This window comes from Tupaia chinensis, unplaced genomic scaffold (assembly GCF_000334495.1).
Source record: "Tupaia chinensis unplaced genomic scaffold, TupChi_1.0 Scaffold000225_1, whole genome shotgun sequence".
NCBI classification, from domain to species: domain Eukaryota; kingdom Metazoa; phylum Chordata; class Mammalia; order Scandentia; family Tupaiidae; genus Tupaia; species Tupaia belangeri.
In genome coordinates this window covers 2,925,248-2,939,511 of record NW_006159700.1, presented here as the reverse complement: position 1 = coordinate 2,939,511, position 14,264 = coordinate 2,925,248, and the positions used below count along the sequence as shown (strand labels likewise).

The window sequence follows — 14,264 nt, the reverse complement described above, 5'->3', positions numbered from 1 at the left end:
AGAACCCCTCAATAGGGAATGATCACACCACAAGCATTTTTCTTCCATTTCTCCATGCCATCAGAATTTGAAGTACACATATATACCCAACATGTTTTTCAAGTTGCCGGGGCCAGGATTCAAACCATAATCAATGATGTGGGATCCAACTTTCTATGTACAGCACTTAACTGCTGTACTACAGGGCTAATTAACCCTGAAAAAGTAGCTTTTTAAGTTCCTTGTTCTTTGCAGGCAATTCAGATGAGGAGCAGGAGCAACAACGATATCCTGGTTTTATTTTTGCACACACACACGGACAGTTGGAAGCAAAGCTGGGAGGAACCAGGGGAGCAATTTTTCAAGACCTCATTCTCCAAGAATGCCTTTGTAGTAATTTTCAAAGGTGACACAATGACATGATTCTTTTTAATACTATAGTGAGAAAGATTATGAAAGTAACAGTGAGATATCAAGAGAAGATATTTAAAGGGTTTTTTTTGTGTGTGTTAAATGTTTATTTTCTCTCAATAAAGATATAAGCCCCACCTCCAAGCTTTTTCTTCTGTTACAGAACCTGGCTTTGTCTCTATAGACATTTCTATTGATGTAGATCCTTACTGACAAGTACTCAGTACTGGATTCCCCTCTGTTAATGTTTTTAAACATAATTTAGTCATATGTCACAGAGCACATAAAACTTTGAAAGAGGTCAAGGCACTGTCATGTATGTATGCTTTGATTTCAAGGGTTGTTGTTGGTTTTTTTTCATACAGCATATTTCTGATGGTAGTAAACAAGTACTTGAACAAAACTTTTTCTAACATTTTAAGGACAAAGTAAGATGTTTGGTTATAAACAACAAAAATCTGTCCAAGTAGCCTACTGTATTAAATGGTGGTGACAGTGGTACAAGCATGCAAGAGCAAGGAACCCTTAAGTAAGCTTCATGAGAACTGAAGCATAATTCTCTCTCCAGCACCTCATTGTTTCTTATCTATTTCAGTCTTCCTCTTTCAGTAAATCATGTTTGCCCGTACACAGTTGTCATTCTTACATTGCCAGTCGTTATGCACGTAAGGTTTTGACTACTATGTCATGCTATCCTAATTACCAGGACGTCATTAGTAAATGATGACTAATACCACAATACAAAGTTTGTAAACTGTTTTCTCTTTGAAGGGTAAGAAAGAACTAGGAGAGAGGGGGTGAGAGAGAAAAAGGAAGGAAGAACAAGAAGGAGAGAGGTGAGGGAGAGGAAGAGACAGAGGAAGAAGGAAATTCAGTCTATTCAGCTAGGCCAGAGAGAAGGGAATTTATTTTATCTAGTTAAAATATCAGTTAATTCTGAAGGCCCCATATTCAAGTACTGTGTTACGCTCAGACAAAAATGTATATAAATAATGTTTAAAACAGCTACTGTAGAATTGTGATGTAACAGATCTAAATAATTTATTATATATCTTGGTGTGCATATTAATAGTAACACACTGATTAGATTCTCTAACTTTTTTAGAAAGAAATTAGTTTTTGTGAAAATTGAGTACTCGTTGAAGCAGAAAAAGAACAAAATAAGTGTTTCACAAGTTCAGGATTACAAAGACTTCCTATATTGATTTCAAAACCCTAACCTTCAATTTCTTTAGACATGAAAAAGATCAGATACAGATCAAATAGTTAAGATCATGCTTACATTAAAAGCATCCCCAAAGATATTTTGCAAAACAATTTGAAATTATTTCTTGACACCGTAGACCTAATTTATTTCTCCAGACTTAGACTATGTCATACATATGTATTAAAACTAGCCATGTGTTATGAGCACTTTTTGATTGAGGCTAAAGTTTAGTTATAAAATTGTGTCAATCATGCATACAGATTTTATTTTTATGTAGTAATTATATTATCTGTCTTTTTTTATTTTTTTAGATTTCCTTTTCTGGATGAAAATGTTGTCTCCTTTCTAAGTTCCCTACCAGTTTGGGAAAAGGCAGACTTGACTTTACCCCGTGGAATTGGTGAAAAACTAATTTTACGCCTTGCAGCTGTGGAACTTGGTCTCACAGCCTCCGCTCTTCTGCCAAAACGGGCCATGCAGTTTGGATCTAGGATTGCAAAAATGGAGAATAATAATGAAAAAGCATCTGATAAATGTGGACGACTCCAAATCGTTTCTTTAGAAAAGGAGATTAACTCCTAATATTAAACAGTGTAACACTAGTTACTGAATGACAGTTCTATAAAAATATAATACTCTTCTGCTTTATTATTGTATAATGTAGTGGTTTTAAAGTTCATTACATTAATTTTTGCTTTTCTGTCACAGACCTTATAAAACTGGTAGAATTACCTGAATGATACAAATGCCTTCTTTTACACTCATCGTGAATTCCTTTTGATCACACCTGTGTTTATGCTAGTGAAGGGTGAAGTCCTGCGGCTGGGGCTGGTCCCCAGATAGACGAAGTGTTTAGGGAATTAGAATCTCAGCCTCACCCACCAGCCTCTGAAAAAGAGAGGTAGGGCTAGAGATTCAGCTCTTTAAAAACTCCTGAACAAGGGAACCAGCAGTTAGCGTAATGGCTATGTCGCTGGACTCCCACGTAGTCGACCGCGGTTCGTGTCCCGGACCCGGTGGCTTAAAACTCACGCCGGGCGCGTGTGCGTGCGTGCCCAAGATCCCGAGAGGAGAATGAAGGAGAAGGGATTGCGGCGTGACCATCCCCCCTGGGGGGTGATTTCTCGCTTTCTGTCTCTATGTCTCTGTCTGTCTGGCGAGTGCACGCGCCCTACAGTGAAAATCTCTCCAAAAAAAAAAATAAAAAACTCCTGAACAAGAGTTGAGCTTCCGATTTGTGGAACATTTGGAAGTTTGGGAAAGGTGGTGTGCTCAGAGAAAGCATGGAACTACAGCTGCTTCTTCCCTCCCACCCGTCATACCTTGCCCTATGCATCTCTTCCATCTGACGGTGTCTGAGTTGCATCTTTTATAATAAACTGGTAAGTAAAGTGATTCTCAGTTCTGTGAGCCTTTCTAGCAAATTTAAATTGAGAAGTGGGTCATGTATACCCCCAGTCTGTAGCTGGTCATCAGAAGTACCAGATGTTGGAACCAGCAGGTTACATCACTGGACTCCCACATGGTCAACCACAGTTCGAGTCCCAGACCCAGAGGCTTAAAAATCACACTGGGGGTGTGTGTGTATGCCCAATATCCCTAGAGAATGGAGATGAAGGGATTGCAGCATGGCCATTACCCCTTGGGGGGTGATTTCTTGATTTCTGTCTCTCTGGCAAGCACATGTGCCGTGTTAGCAATCTCTAAAATCAAGATAGAAGCGTAAGATGCCTGAAATTTGCACTGAGCATCTGAAGTGCGGGCAGTCTTGTGGGATTGAGCCTTAATTTGATCTGATACTAATTCTGGTAGACAGTGTCAGAACTGATTTAAGTTTTATTTCACCCCAACTCTTAAGAGAGTTGGAGAATTGCTTGGTGTGGGAAAATACCCACACATCTGGTGTCGGAAGTACTGTGTGAGAGAGCAAAGAAACTGTTTTCATGGTAGCTACATCCAGAAATGACTCAATTAGCTGTTGTCCTCAGGGACCTTGGTTTAAATAAGACCCTGTTCGACAGATGGGAGAACGAAGGTTTAGAGGAGCCAGTTTGCCTGAGGTTCATACTCCTGTGTCGGGAATGACCCAATCTGAGCTGAACAACGGTGACCTTAAAGAGCAGAGCAAAGCACAGACTCTCACTTGGGCCAATACTGAAGAAACTAGCTTCGTTCAGCCATAAAGGCCAGGCGGGGCTTATTTAGAACAAAGACGCTCCACAGCTGCCGTACCTAGCTTTACCTTGCGCTTCGCCCTCCCCCCATCGCCTTATAAAAGAAGAAACCTGGGGACAGCTCAGTGCTGTGGTGGTCTCCATCAGAGACGTCTAGTCCACCTGATCCCTGCTCTTCTGTACTTGTGTGTCTGTCCTTTCCAGATTTCACCATGGCTCCCACTTGGGGGGTATGTCCTCCCCATTTTGCCTTGCAGGTTTCAGCATTTCTGAGCAATGCTTAATATTTCTATTATATCTTAGGCAACTCTTCCCACTCAGACTTTTAAAAGCTTAAACATTCTTTAGCTTTATGACACAGGTTTTTCACATCAAAGTCACTTATGAACTGCCTCCACTTTCCAATACCAGATTTTTTTTTTTTTTTTAATAGTGGAAATTTATTTCCCATAGTTCTGGAAGCTCGAAGTCCAAGATTGAAGCAATAGCAGGTCGGTTTCTTCAGGAACCTCTCTCCTTGGCTTGCAAGTAGCACCTTTTCCCCATGTCCTCATGTGCTCATTTTTGCTGGTGTGTGTGCCCTGGTGTCTTCTAACATCAGAACCTCTAACTTACCTGTAGTGGAACCCTTTCTTTTTTTGCCCTTACGAAGGGAAAAGTATCACTCCTCAGATTGCTATGCCTGTAGCTGTTCCTTGTATCATACACTCCCTGCTTTTCAGGAACCTCATACTCCTCTAATATCTTCAACCTCTTCCTGTCTAGGGGACCTTCCTGTCAATTTTTAAATATTTCAGTCTGTATTAATTTAAAATGCACATCCACAGTCCTATATCCCCTCCTGCTTACCATACCTTGCCTCCCATCCATATTCACTATCTCCACCTTCTCATCAGTTCTCTCAACTACACTCCAACTGCCATCAACCCATAGACCTCAACTGTTAACCACCATGGCAACATCACTAGGAATCTGTCCTCAATTAGGGCAGACACCCTTTCTGCATCTGGCCACATTTTGACTCTCTTTTTTAAGAGAGATCTTTGCAATAGGGTGCATATGCTCACTGGAGACACAGAGAAAGAGCAACAAAAAGTAAGAAATCACCCCCTAGGGGGGATTACACGATAATCCCTTCTCCAGTCTCATCTCAGGATTTTGGACACACACTCACACGTGCCCGGCGTGAGTTTTAAGCCACCAGGTCTGGGACTCAAATTGTGGTCAACTACATGGGAGTCCAGCAATGTAATCATGCCATCTACTGGTCCCTACTTTGACTATTTCAATCACAGGAAAGAGATTTTGGAGTACTGATAAACAGAAGTCTGTCAAAGGCTATCCATGTCGTGATTTTATTCCTTCAAAAATACAGTGTTCAATGGGACCAGTTAGCGTAATGGCTATGTCCCTGGACTCCCACGTAGTCGACCGCGGTTCACATCCTGGACCCGGTGGCTTAAAACGCCGGGCACATGTGCATGCGTGCCCAAGATCCCAAGAGGAGAATGGAGGAGAAGGGATTGCAGCGTGGCCATTCCCCCTGGGGGGTGATTTCTCACTTTCTGTCTCTATGTCTGTCTGTCTGTCTGTCTGTCTGGCGAGTGCACGCGCCCTGTAGCAAAAAACTCTCAAAAAATAAACAATAACAACAAAAGAGTGTTCAAGACATATTTTAAAACAGTCTGCATAGCTTTCATTCCCATCTAAAGGCAGAGAACCTCAGGTGCTTTGGTAGTTGTGAGTACAAGATGAACCTAAGAAATTTGCCCCACAGCTTAGAGGCAAATAGAACAACAGGGTTTAATACTAAACATAGCTATCCCTTGTAATGTTATGTGCCAAGTATTATTCTATGAAATGTACATGCATTAATCAGTTGAATCTCTGTTAAGAAATGTTTAAGTCAACTGTTCCAGCAGGATGTGTGTGTGTGTGCATGTGCATGCACATGTGCGTGTGCACAAGTGTGTGCAGATGCACGCGTGCATGCATGAATCTCCAACAGACCTGATTATTTGCAACCTTTTTTGCTATTTAATCCCATTAACTCTGGGATAAAGTACAGTTCATTTCAATTTCTCACCTCAATTTTTTCACAACTGCTGTTCCCTGTCCCTGAAAACTACTACAATTCTTTTTTTTTTTCCCACTTAAATTTTTTTCTCACTTATTTTTCCAGTTCTTTGCTTTAATAGCTCTTTTTCTCCCAGGTATGGCTCAAAAGGTCCTTTCCTTGAGGCCAGCAGTTGGCATAGCTGTTATGTCACTAGGCTCCCACAAGGCTGACCATGGTTCAAGTCCTAGAGCTGGTGGCTTGAAAATCAAGTGTGCATGCGTGCCCAAGATCCTAGGAGGAGAATGGAGGAAAGGGGACTGTAGCATGGCCACTTCTCTGTCTCTCTCTACCCAGCGTGTGCTCACATCCTAAGACAAAAAAAAAAACAAAAAACTAAAAATATAGTCTCTTCCTCAGGGCAACCTTTCCCAACCGTTGGTCTAGGTTAACTAGTTTATTATCATCACACCTTAAATTATCATGTTGTTAAATCTATTTAACTGTAAGCTTCTTGGGGTTTTGTAACTTTCCTGTTGACTATACTCTAGCCCCTAGCACAGTGCCTGGCTCATAATAGGCGGTCTGCAAGTGTTTATTGAGTGAAGAATGATGACAGAGGTGGGATTCCAACTCAGAACTACCTCAGAGCTGGTTGCTTTCTCTTCTACCACTTCTTGTGTTTTAGCATAGAGCCCAGACCACTGGGCTGGACAGAGTTTTGGAGAGGAATTAGGGTGAATTTGAGCGGTGGCCAGTGATTGTGACGCTGGCCGGAGGCACAGGGGCATCCCCCTAACTGCGGTGCTGCCGGCCACACCAAAGCCCTGTGAGTGGAGGCAGGTGAGGCCAAGGGCTCCCCGGAAGACCTTTGGCGGGAGCAGGCCTCTCAGGCCCTAGTCCCAACGAAGTGCCTCCCTGATCCTACCAGAGCAGCACCTCCAAGCCCCGTCTGCGCAAGGGTCCTGAAGACCGAGTCAAGTCCCACCAAGAAGCCTTTCCAGGAGTCGACTGTCCCTTGCTGCTGGGAATAATTCAGGGACCAGCGTGGGCTCAGCTTCCCTCTCCTAGACAAGAAAATAATCATTTCAAAGTAGGCCTTTTCTTTGTCTTTTCTGCTTTTCTGTGTAGCGGCAGCCGCGACCTGGTTGTGGCTATAAAAGTCTTGGGCCCAAATTATGGACAGACCTGGGTTCTGACTCTCAGGCATGTCCTGTAACCTCCCTCATCTCCATTTCTGCGTTTACGAAGTGGGCTAACAATGCCTGTCTCTCTGAGCTGGGTTCTCTAAGTGTGCCTGTCAGCCTGGCCGCATCAGTGTTACCTGTAACCGCCAAACTGCCAAAAGGAATCCTCCAGTCCCGCCCAGCTGAGTGAGAGAGAAACTCCGAAGTGGATCCAATGATCTGTTTAACAAGCCCTACCAGATTTTAATACAGGCAAAATTAGGAGAACCACAGTAAAACGGGTCGGTTAAATGAAATAAAGATATGATGTATAAGGAGCCTGGCATATAATAAGTGTACAACAAATAGCAATTATAGTTATTCTTACAAGAATAGAGATATTTAGTTGCACAGAAAGTGAAGATTAGGCAGATGCTTTTTATCTTTTTTTTTTTAAGCAGGTCCTTCCTTAAAAACTAAAAAAAAAAAAAAAAAAAGATGCAAAACAACCAGAAAACCAACAAAAAATATAGACATTTAACAGTAGTTTTTTTATATATAAATTTAACAATTTTTTTACACACTTAGTATCTTTTTACTTAGTTGGAAAAGCAGAACATGATTGCTAAAGGTTTGTGATTTTAATTATTTTAAGTCAATTTTCAGCTTATGCTGCAATTAAAGACAAAAATGTAATGGTAAGTTGATTGTGAAAAACTAATCTTGTGAAGACAAATTAATCTCATATAGATTTATTTTTAAGGAAATCTAGCTTTGTTGCCATGGCAAATTTTATAAAAACCTTTTTATATATTGCAGAAACTTCAAAATGCTCATTAGATTGAATTAGAAATGTTAAGGTTTCCCAAAAAAGGATTACCTAGATTTGACCAAGTTCAAGATGAAGAAACTTACCTGGAAAATTTAGCAGTACAGAGGAATGCATCTGCTTTTTTTGAAAAATATGATCGAAGTGAAGTACAAGAATTACTAACTACTGCCTTAGTTAGCTGGTTGTCTGCCAAAGAGGATGTCCGTTCTCAGTTAGACATTCCGTGTGGAATTATGAGTCAAATGAATAATGTAGGCTTCTCCACTGCAATCCTACTGACTCCTGTGGATCCTACTGCTCTCTTAGACTATCGAGAAGTCCATCAGATCATAAGAGAGTTGGCTGTTGGAATTTATTGCTTGAATCAAATCCCTTCAATCAGTTTAGAAGCTAATTATGATCAGAGCTCTTCTTGTCACTTACCTCCAGCTTATTATGATACCAGAGTTGGGCAAATATTGATCAAGATTGACTACATGCTGAAAGCACTATGGCATGGAATGTACATGCCCAAAGAAAAACGAGCCAGATTCTCTGAGTTGTGGCGTACCATCATGGACATTGATCCAGATGGGAAGCCTCAAACAAATAGGGATATTTGTGCCGAGTTCAGTTCAGCAAGTAAGAAAATGTAATGCTTTTTAATTTAATTTAATTTTTAATTTTTTTTTCTTTGCTATAGGACACATGAGTTCATCAGAGAGAGAGAGAAAGCAAGCTGCCAGGTCTGGGACTCAAATAGTGATTGGCCATATGAGTCCAGCTCTTTAATCACCCTGCCATCTGCTGGCACCAATACTTCTTAATTATTTTTCTTAGAAACCTTTTCTTTGTTTACAGATCACTTATCTGTGGCTCAGATGATGTGGCCAGCATTTCTTAATATAAATTATTAAATATAGGGACCAGCAGGTGGCGTGGTGGTTAAGGTGCTGGACACTCCCACATGGCTGACCATGGTTCAAGTCCTGGACCTGGCAACTTCCTTTCTCACTTTCCTCTCTCTCTCTCTCTGTGTCTCTCTCTGGTCAAGTTAAAATGAAGGAATGAATGAACAAATAAATAAATAAATTTTTTTTAAAAATTACTAAATATAGCCATCATTTTTGCTATTATTATTATTACTGAGAATTTTTCCATAGGGTGTATGCTTTCCAGAGAGAGACAGAGGGAGGAAAAATGAGAAATCACTCACCTGTCTTGATTTTCAAGCTGTCGGGTCTGGGACTTGAACCATAATCAGCCATGTGAGAATCCAGCACCTTATCCATTACATCACCTGCTGGCCCCAATCAGCTATCATTTCATAAAGGAGCTGTGTTTTGTTTTATTTCTTTTAGTTTGCCAGAGGATGTGTATGCTCACTAGAGAGAGAGAAAGAGCAAGCGCCTCCCCACGAGGGATGGTCATGCTGCAATCCCTTGTCCATTTCTCCATCCTTTCTGGATTTGGAAACACACACATACGTGCCTGGCATGTTTCTCAAGTTACTAGGTCTGGGAACTCTATAGTTGGCCATAAGGGATGCAACCCTTAATCACCATGCCACCAGCTGGCTGAAAAGAGATCTTTGAACTCCAAATTTTTTTTTCAATTAAATTTTAATTTTTAAACAATGCCACCAAAAGTATGTGTTAAGTCAAGAATTTTGTCTCTTTCATTCTTATTCTCTACTTTCTGCTGAATGGATCAGATTTCAAGCCAGCTGATACAGAGTTTTCAGTTTGTACTTTTTGTCTTACAGAGTCTAAGCAGGAAAATTAATAATAGAGCCAAGAAAAAAAGTAGAATTGGATTACAATAACAAAATCTCCACACTAGTAAACAATTATTAAGTTAATTAATGGGGCCAGCAGGTTGCATGGTGGTTAAGGTGCTAGATTCCCACAAGGCCATGCACAGTTCAAGTGCTGGATCTGGTGGCTAGAAAATTACACTGGGGGCATGTGAATGCATGCCCAAAATCCTGAGAGGAGAATGGAGAAGGGATTGTGACATGGCTATACCTCCTGGGGGTGGGGGGTTGATCTCTCACTTTTCCTCTCTTTCTAGTGAGCACATGTACCCTAGGGCAAAAACATAAAAAAAAAAATATTCACCTGTGATCTAGGCCTTGGTATTTTAATAGTATTAAATCTATTGAATATTTATTGTTTTGTTTTGTTTTTGGAGAGGTTTTCGCTATAGGGCGCATGCGCTCGCCAGACAGACAGAGACATAGAGACAGAAAGCGAGAAATCACTCCCCGGGGGGATGGCCACGCCACAAATCCCTTCTCCTCCATTCTCCTCTCGGGATCTTGGGCACGCATGCACACGCGCCCAGTGTGAGGTCTAAGCCACCGGGTCTGGGACACGAACCGCAGTCAACTACGTGGAAGTCCAGCGACATAGCCATTACGCTAACTGCTGGTTTACGCTAACTGCTGGTTCCCAATATTTATTGTTAAGACAATCTAATTTTGAAATTCTTCTCTCCTCAAGATTGCATGTCTCTAAAATCTGAATATAAACAATAGTTGCCTCTAAATCTTGATACATCTTCAGCTTATGTACATTTTTTTTAACATTTTTTATCATAAGACATGTGCACTTACTAGAGAGAGACAAAGAGACATTCTCTCCACTTTTCTGGGACTTTGCGCACTCATGCACACATGCCATGTATGAGTTTGAGGCCTAGACCAGGCATGCTCAAGCTGCCAGGTCCAGGCCTCAAACTCCAATTAACCATGTGGGAGTCCAGCACCTTAACCACTATGCCATTTGCTTGCTCCAAATCTTTTACTGAAACTTAAAAAAGAAAAAATATTTCCTAAAGTTTCTTGGTAGCAGGCCAAGTATAATGAGTAAAATGAGAAATGTATGTCCCAGATACCACTGCAAACTGTTTTCATTGGTCAACTATATCTAGTAACTTTCTATATTGCTTTCCAGAGTTTCTGCCTCACAGTTGGAATTTCATTTGAAGAAGGAAAAGCACAGCAGTAGATTTTATCATATATAAAGCTGATGGCTTCTTTCTTGGCTATTCTGAGAACAAATCTCTTGATTTGTTCATTGTATGTAAATTGGCTGCACATTTTGAGGTTGATATTCAAAAATATAATATTTTCAATATTTGTTCAGTTTATTTTCATACGTAATCTTTATTTAATTTATTATTATTATTATTTGCTATAAGGCATGTGAGAGACAGAGAGAGGCAGGGAGAGAGGGAAAGTAAGAAAGTAAGCAGCCAGGTCTGGAACTCAAACTGTGGTCAGCCCTGTGGCAGTCCAGTTCCTTAAATGCCACACCACCTTCTGGCCCCATAATCTTAATGTAGTTAAGAAGTTTTTGCATAATATTACCATGGCAAGGAAGGATTAATATTTTAATATTTTTCTCTAATTAGCCAGATTTTCCTTGGCTAAATAAAGCCAATAACTGAAGCTTTTTTTTTTTTTTGGAGAGTTTTTTAGTTTGTTTGTTTGTATTTTGCTATAGGGCATGTGTGCTCTCCAGAAAGACAGAGACAGAGAGACAAAAAGGGAGAAATCACCCCCCAGAGGGGATGGCCACACTGCAATCCCTTCTCCTCCATTCTCCTCTCGGGATCTTGGGCACATGTGCACATGCGCCTGGTGTAAGTTTAAGCCACCAGGTCCAGGACTCAAACCGCGGTCAGCTACATGGGAGTTCAGTGACATAGCCATTACGCTAACTGCTGGTCCCATAACTGAAGCTTTTTATGATAAATCAAGTGCAAATGAACCACATTTACTTGAATTGGACATTTTAAAAAAAGCTTTAATTTTTTCAATATAGATTTGATTACTAAAGAAAAAATACTTTGATATCCAAATTAGCTGTTTCATATCTTTTCAACAAAATGTGGAGGAGTTGTGAACATTAGAATATTTAATTCAGTTAAGATGGTTAGGTAGTTTCAGAAAGTTGTTTTTATGTTTTCGTTTTTCCCTGTCATTGATAGCTAAAACAAAAATTATACATGAATCTTCATAAAAGACTTATTTGATTTATTCATTTTGCAAATATTTATTGAACTTATATTTCTTGCTGAGACACAAAAAATAAGTGTGACAGTCAAGAACAAGTAAACAGTAAACTTGAGTGTAAGCTCCATGAAAAATAGGGCCCGTAACCACTGCTATGCTTTGAGGGTCCGTAACAAAACTATGTTGAAACATGATCTTCAATGCAACAATATTGGGAACTTGAGCTTAATAGGAAAGTTTTGAGTCAATACTGTTACCTTAGGAATGAGTTACTTCTTGTGAGACAAGGTTTGCTCTCTGTCTTGTCCTTTCCCTTCCTCTTCTGCTTTGGCCACCATGGAATGATCTCTGCTAGATGCCGGTCAGATGACTAGCACCATGCCCTGGGACTTTTCAGCCTCCAGACTTGTGAGCTAAACAAACTTCGTTCCTTTATAAATTACCCAGTCTGTTGTATTCAGAAATAGCAACAGAAAATGAACTAAGACATCTGCCTTGTTTACTCCTGTACATGTTTTACCTAAAATACGTCTGACACAGGAAGCATAGGCAAATATTTGCTAAATCGCATTATATTAATTGAGCTGCACTGAATACTTAAATGGGAAAAGAATGGTGCACATCTTTTAAGGGTTTCTTCCATTACCAGGGATTGTACTTAGTAGTTGTGAACTGAAAGAGCATCCCCTCAGCATGGGTGTATCTTCATATTAGAAGGTATCAAAACAGAGGCAGACCAACTATATAGATCATGCTCAAAGTTTTGAACATCTCCAGCTATGCAATTTGGATGCTGTCTAGGTACCATGACTTCAGTAGTCATCCCCAAACACTACCTCCAGCATTAAACACCATTGAATACTTGGGAATCTTGGTTAGGACCTGAACGTGGATGTATTTGTCCACTACCTATGCTGGTAAGTGTATTTGTGGCTAGGCTTCTGTGAAGTTCAAATGCCTGAGATTAGTGTGATGATGATTAGATAGCCTAACTTACCTGCTATCAGCTGGACTTCTAGATGTGTTCAGACTCTCTAGCCTTGGTGTACAAAGAGGGGGTGTGGTCCTTTAAAGATGGTATCTCCTTGTCTCAAAGATAGCTTGGGTAGCTAATTGTTCTTATTTCTATGCAGGGCAATCAGCTTCTGTTGAGAGCAGGTTCTTTTTTGTTAAGAGAGATTTTTTGCTATAGTGCATGTTTTCTCTCCAGACACACAGAAACAGTGAGAAAGAAAGTGAGAAATGACCCCCCCCCCCAGCCCCAGGAAGGATGGCCATGCCACAGTCCCTTCTCCTCCCCTCATTCTCTTAGGACCCTGGGCACACATGCACTGTATGAGTTTCAAGCCACCTGGTGTGGTACTTGAGCTGCAGTTGGCAATGCGGGAGTCCAGCGCCTTAATCACTACACTAACTGCTGGCCCAAGAGCAGATTCTAGGAGCAGTAATGGGTATGAGAAAGAAATTTCCCCTACTCTGGGAGAGAATTACTTAGCCCATGGTGTTGGTGGAATCAGTATAAATATCATCCAATTTGATACAAAGTACCATAGGATTGGAGCATCATTGGACTCTAAAAGATTATAGCTGTAACTGGAACTAATACATACTTTCTAGCTGTTCAAATCTTTGGAGTGTTAGGGCTAAGAAATGCACACTATTGCTGTGAATTCCAGTGAATGCCATTAATTTCCACATTTCTTTGATTGGTCTAGTAGTTCCCTCTTGAAGACCACTGACACTTTTGACATCATGTAGATGCATTGTTGAAGAGAGTATGCTATGGCCATGGTCTTGAAAATATATTCACTTGGTGGTGCTACCACTGCTGGCAGTTTAGGACTCCAAGACTAGCTCAGGTGATGTAAATAAAAAGTAAGTAATCAAAGGCATCGTTTTAGTAGTTCATGACACTTCTGTCCTGGAAGTTGTCCAGCAAACCAATTCACTAATTACTGCAAGATGGCAGAGAACATTGAAGCATGAGTACCTCCATTTTGGATCGGTCTTCATTCACCATTCTCCTTTCTCCATGACCATATGTGCCTCCTAAAAAAATTCTCATGACTTTCATGAACTGCTCTTGCATAATTTAAGGCTTGTGGTTCATTGGGGGTTTGTCTTATTTTTCAATTGTGGTTTTTGCCTTCATAAACCTTCCTTCCCTCTGCTCCAGGGCTGTGAGGTTTTGGAGTGACTCAAGTTCTCTTGCAGTCAGTCGGCTAATAAAAGGCTCCTTTAATTTGGCTAAAACTGAATGTCCTTTTATTTTCTTGCTGATTTAATACAACATCATGATTTGCCTGGAAATCTAAGTTCTATTCTTTACCCTTTCTGACCAAGATGATGCCAGGGGCTTGGTGGAGATCTGAGCTCCACGGAAATTAAAGACTAGCAGGATTGGGTAGGAGTTCTAACAGTGTTAGAATCTTGATAGTT

The 14,264-nt window shown here is 40.6% G+C and overlaps 2 protein-coding genes across 2 annotated transcripts in view; both read left to right on the top strand.

The window, feature by feature from the left end:
* The window catches only part of ASNSD1 (asparagine synthetase domain containing 1), a 4,739-nt gene extending 2,400 nt beyond the window's left edge, over positions 1-2,339 (top strand). The window contains exon 3 of the mRNA XM_027771568.1: positions 1,909-2,339. Within this exon, the coding sequence (XP_027627369.1) occupies positions 1,909-2,179 (271 nt within the window). The 3' untranslated portion in view covers positions 2,180-2,339. The remainder of the gene's footprint in view (positions 1-1,908) is intronic.
* Positions 2,340-7,818: 5,479 nt separating this feature from the next.
* ANKAR (ankyrin and armadillo repeat containing) overlaps positions 7,819-14,264 on the top strand; it is a 69,323-nt gene continuing 62,877 nt past the window's right edge. The window contains exon 1 of the mRNA XM_006147840.3: positions 7,819-8,446. Within this exon, the coding sequence (XP_006147902.1) occupies positions 7,846-8,446 (601 nt within the window). The 5' untranslated portion in view covers positions 7,819-7,845. The remainder of the gene's footprint in view (positions 8,447-14,264) is intronic.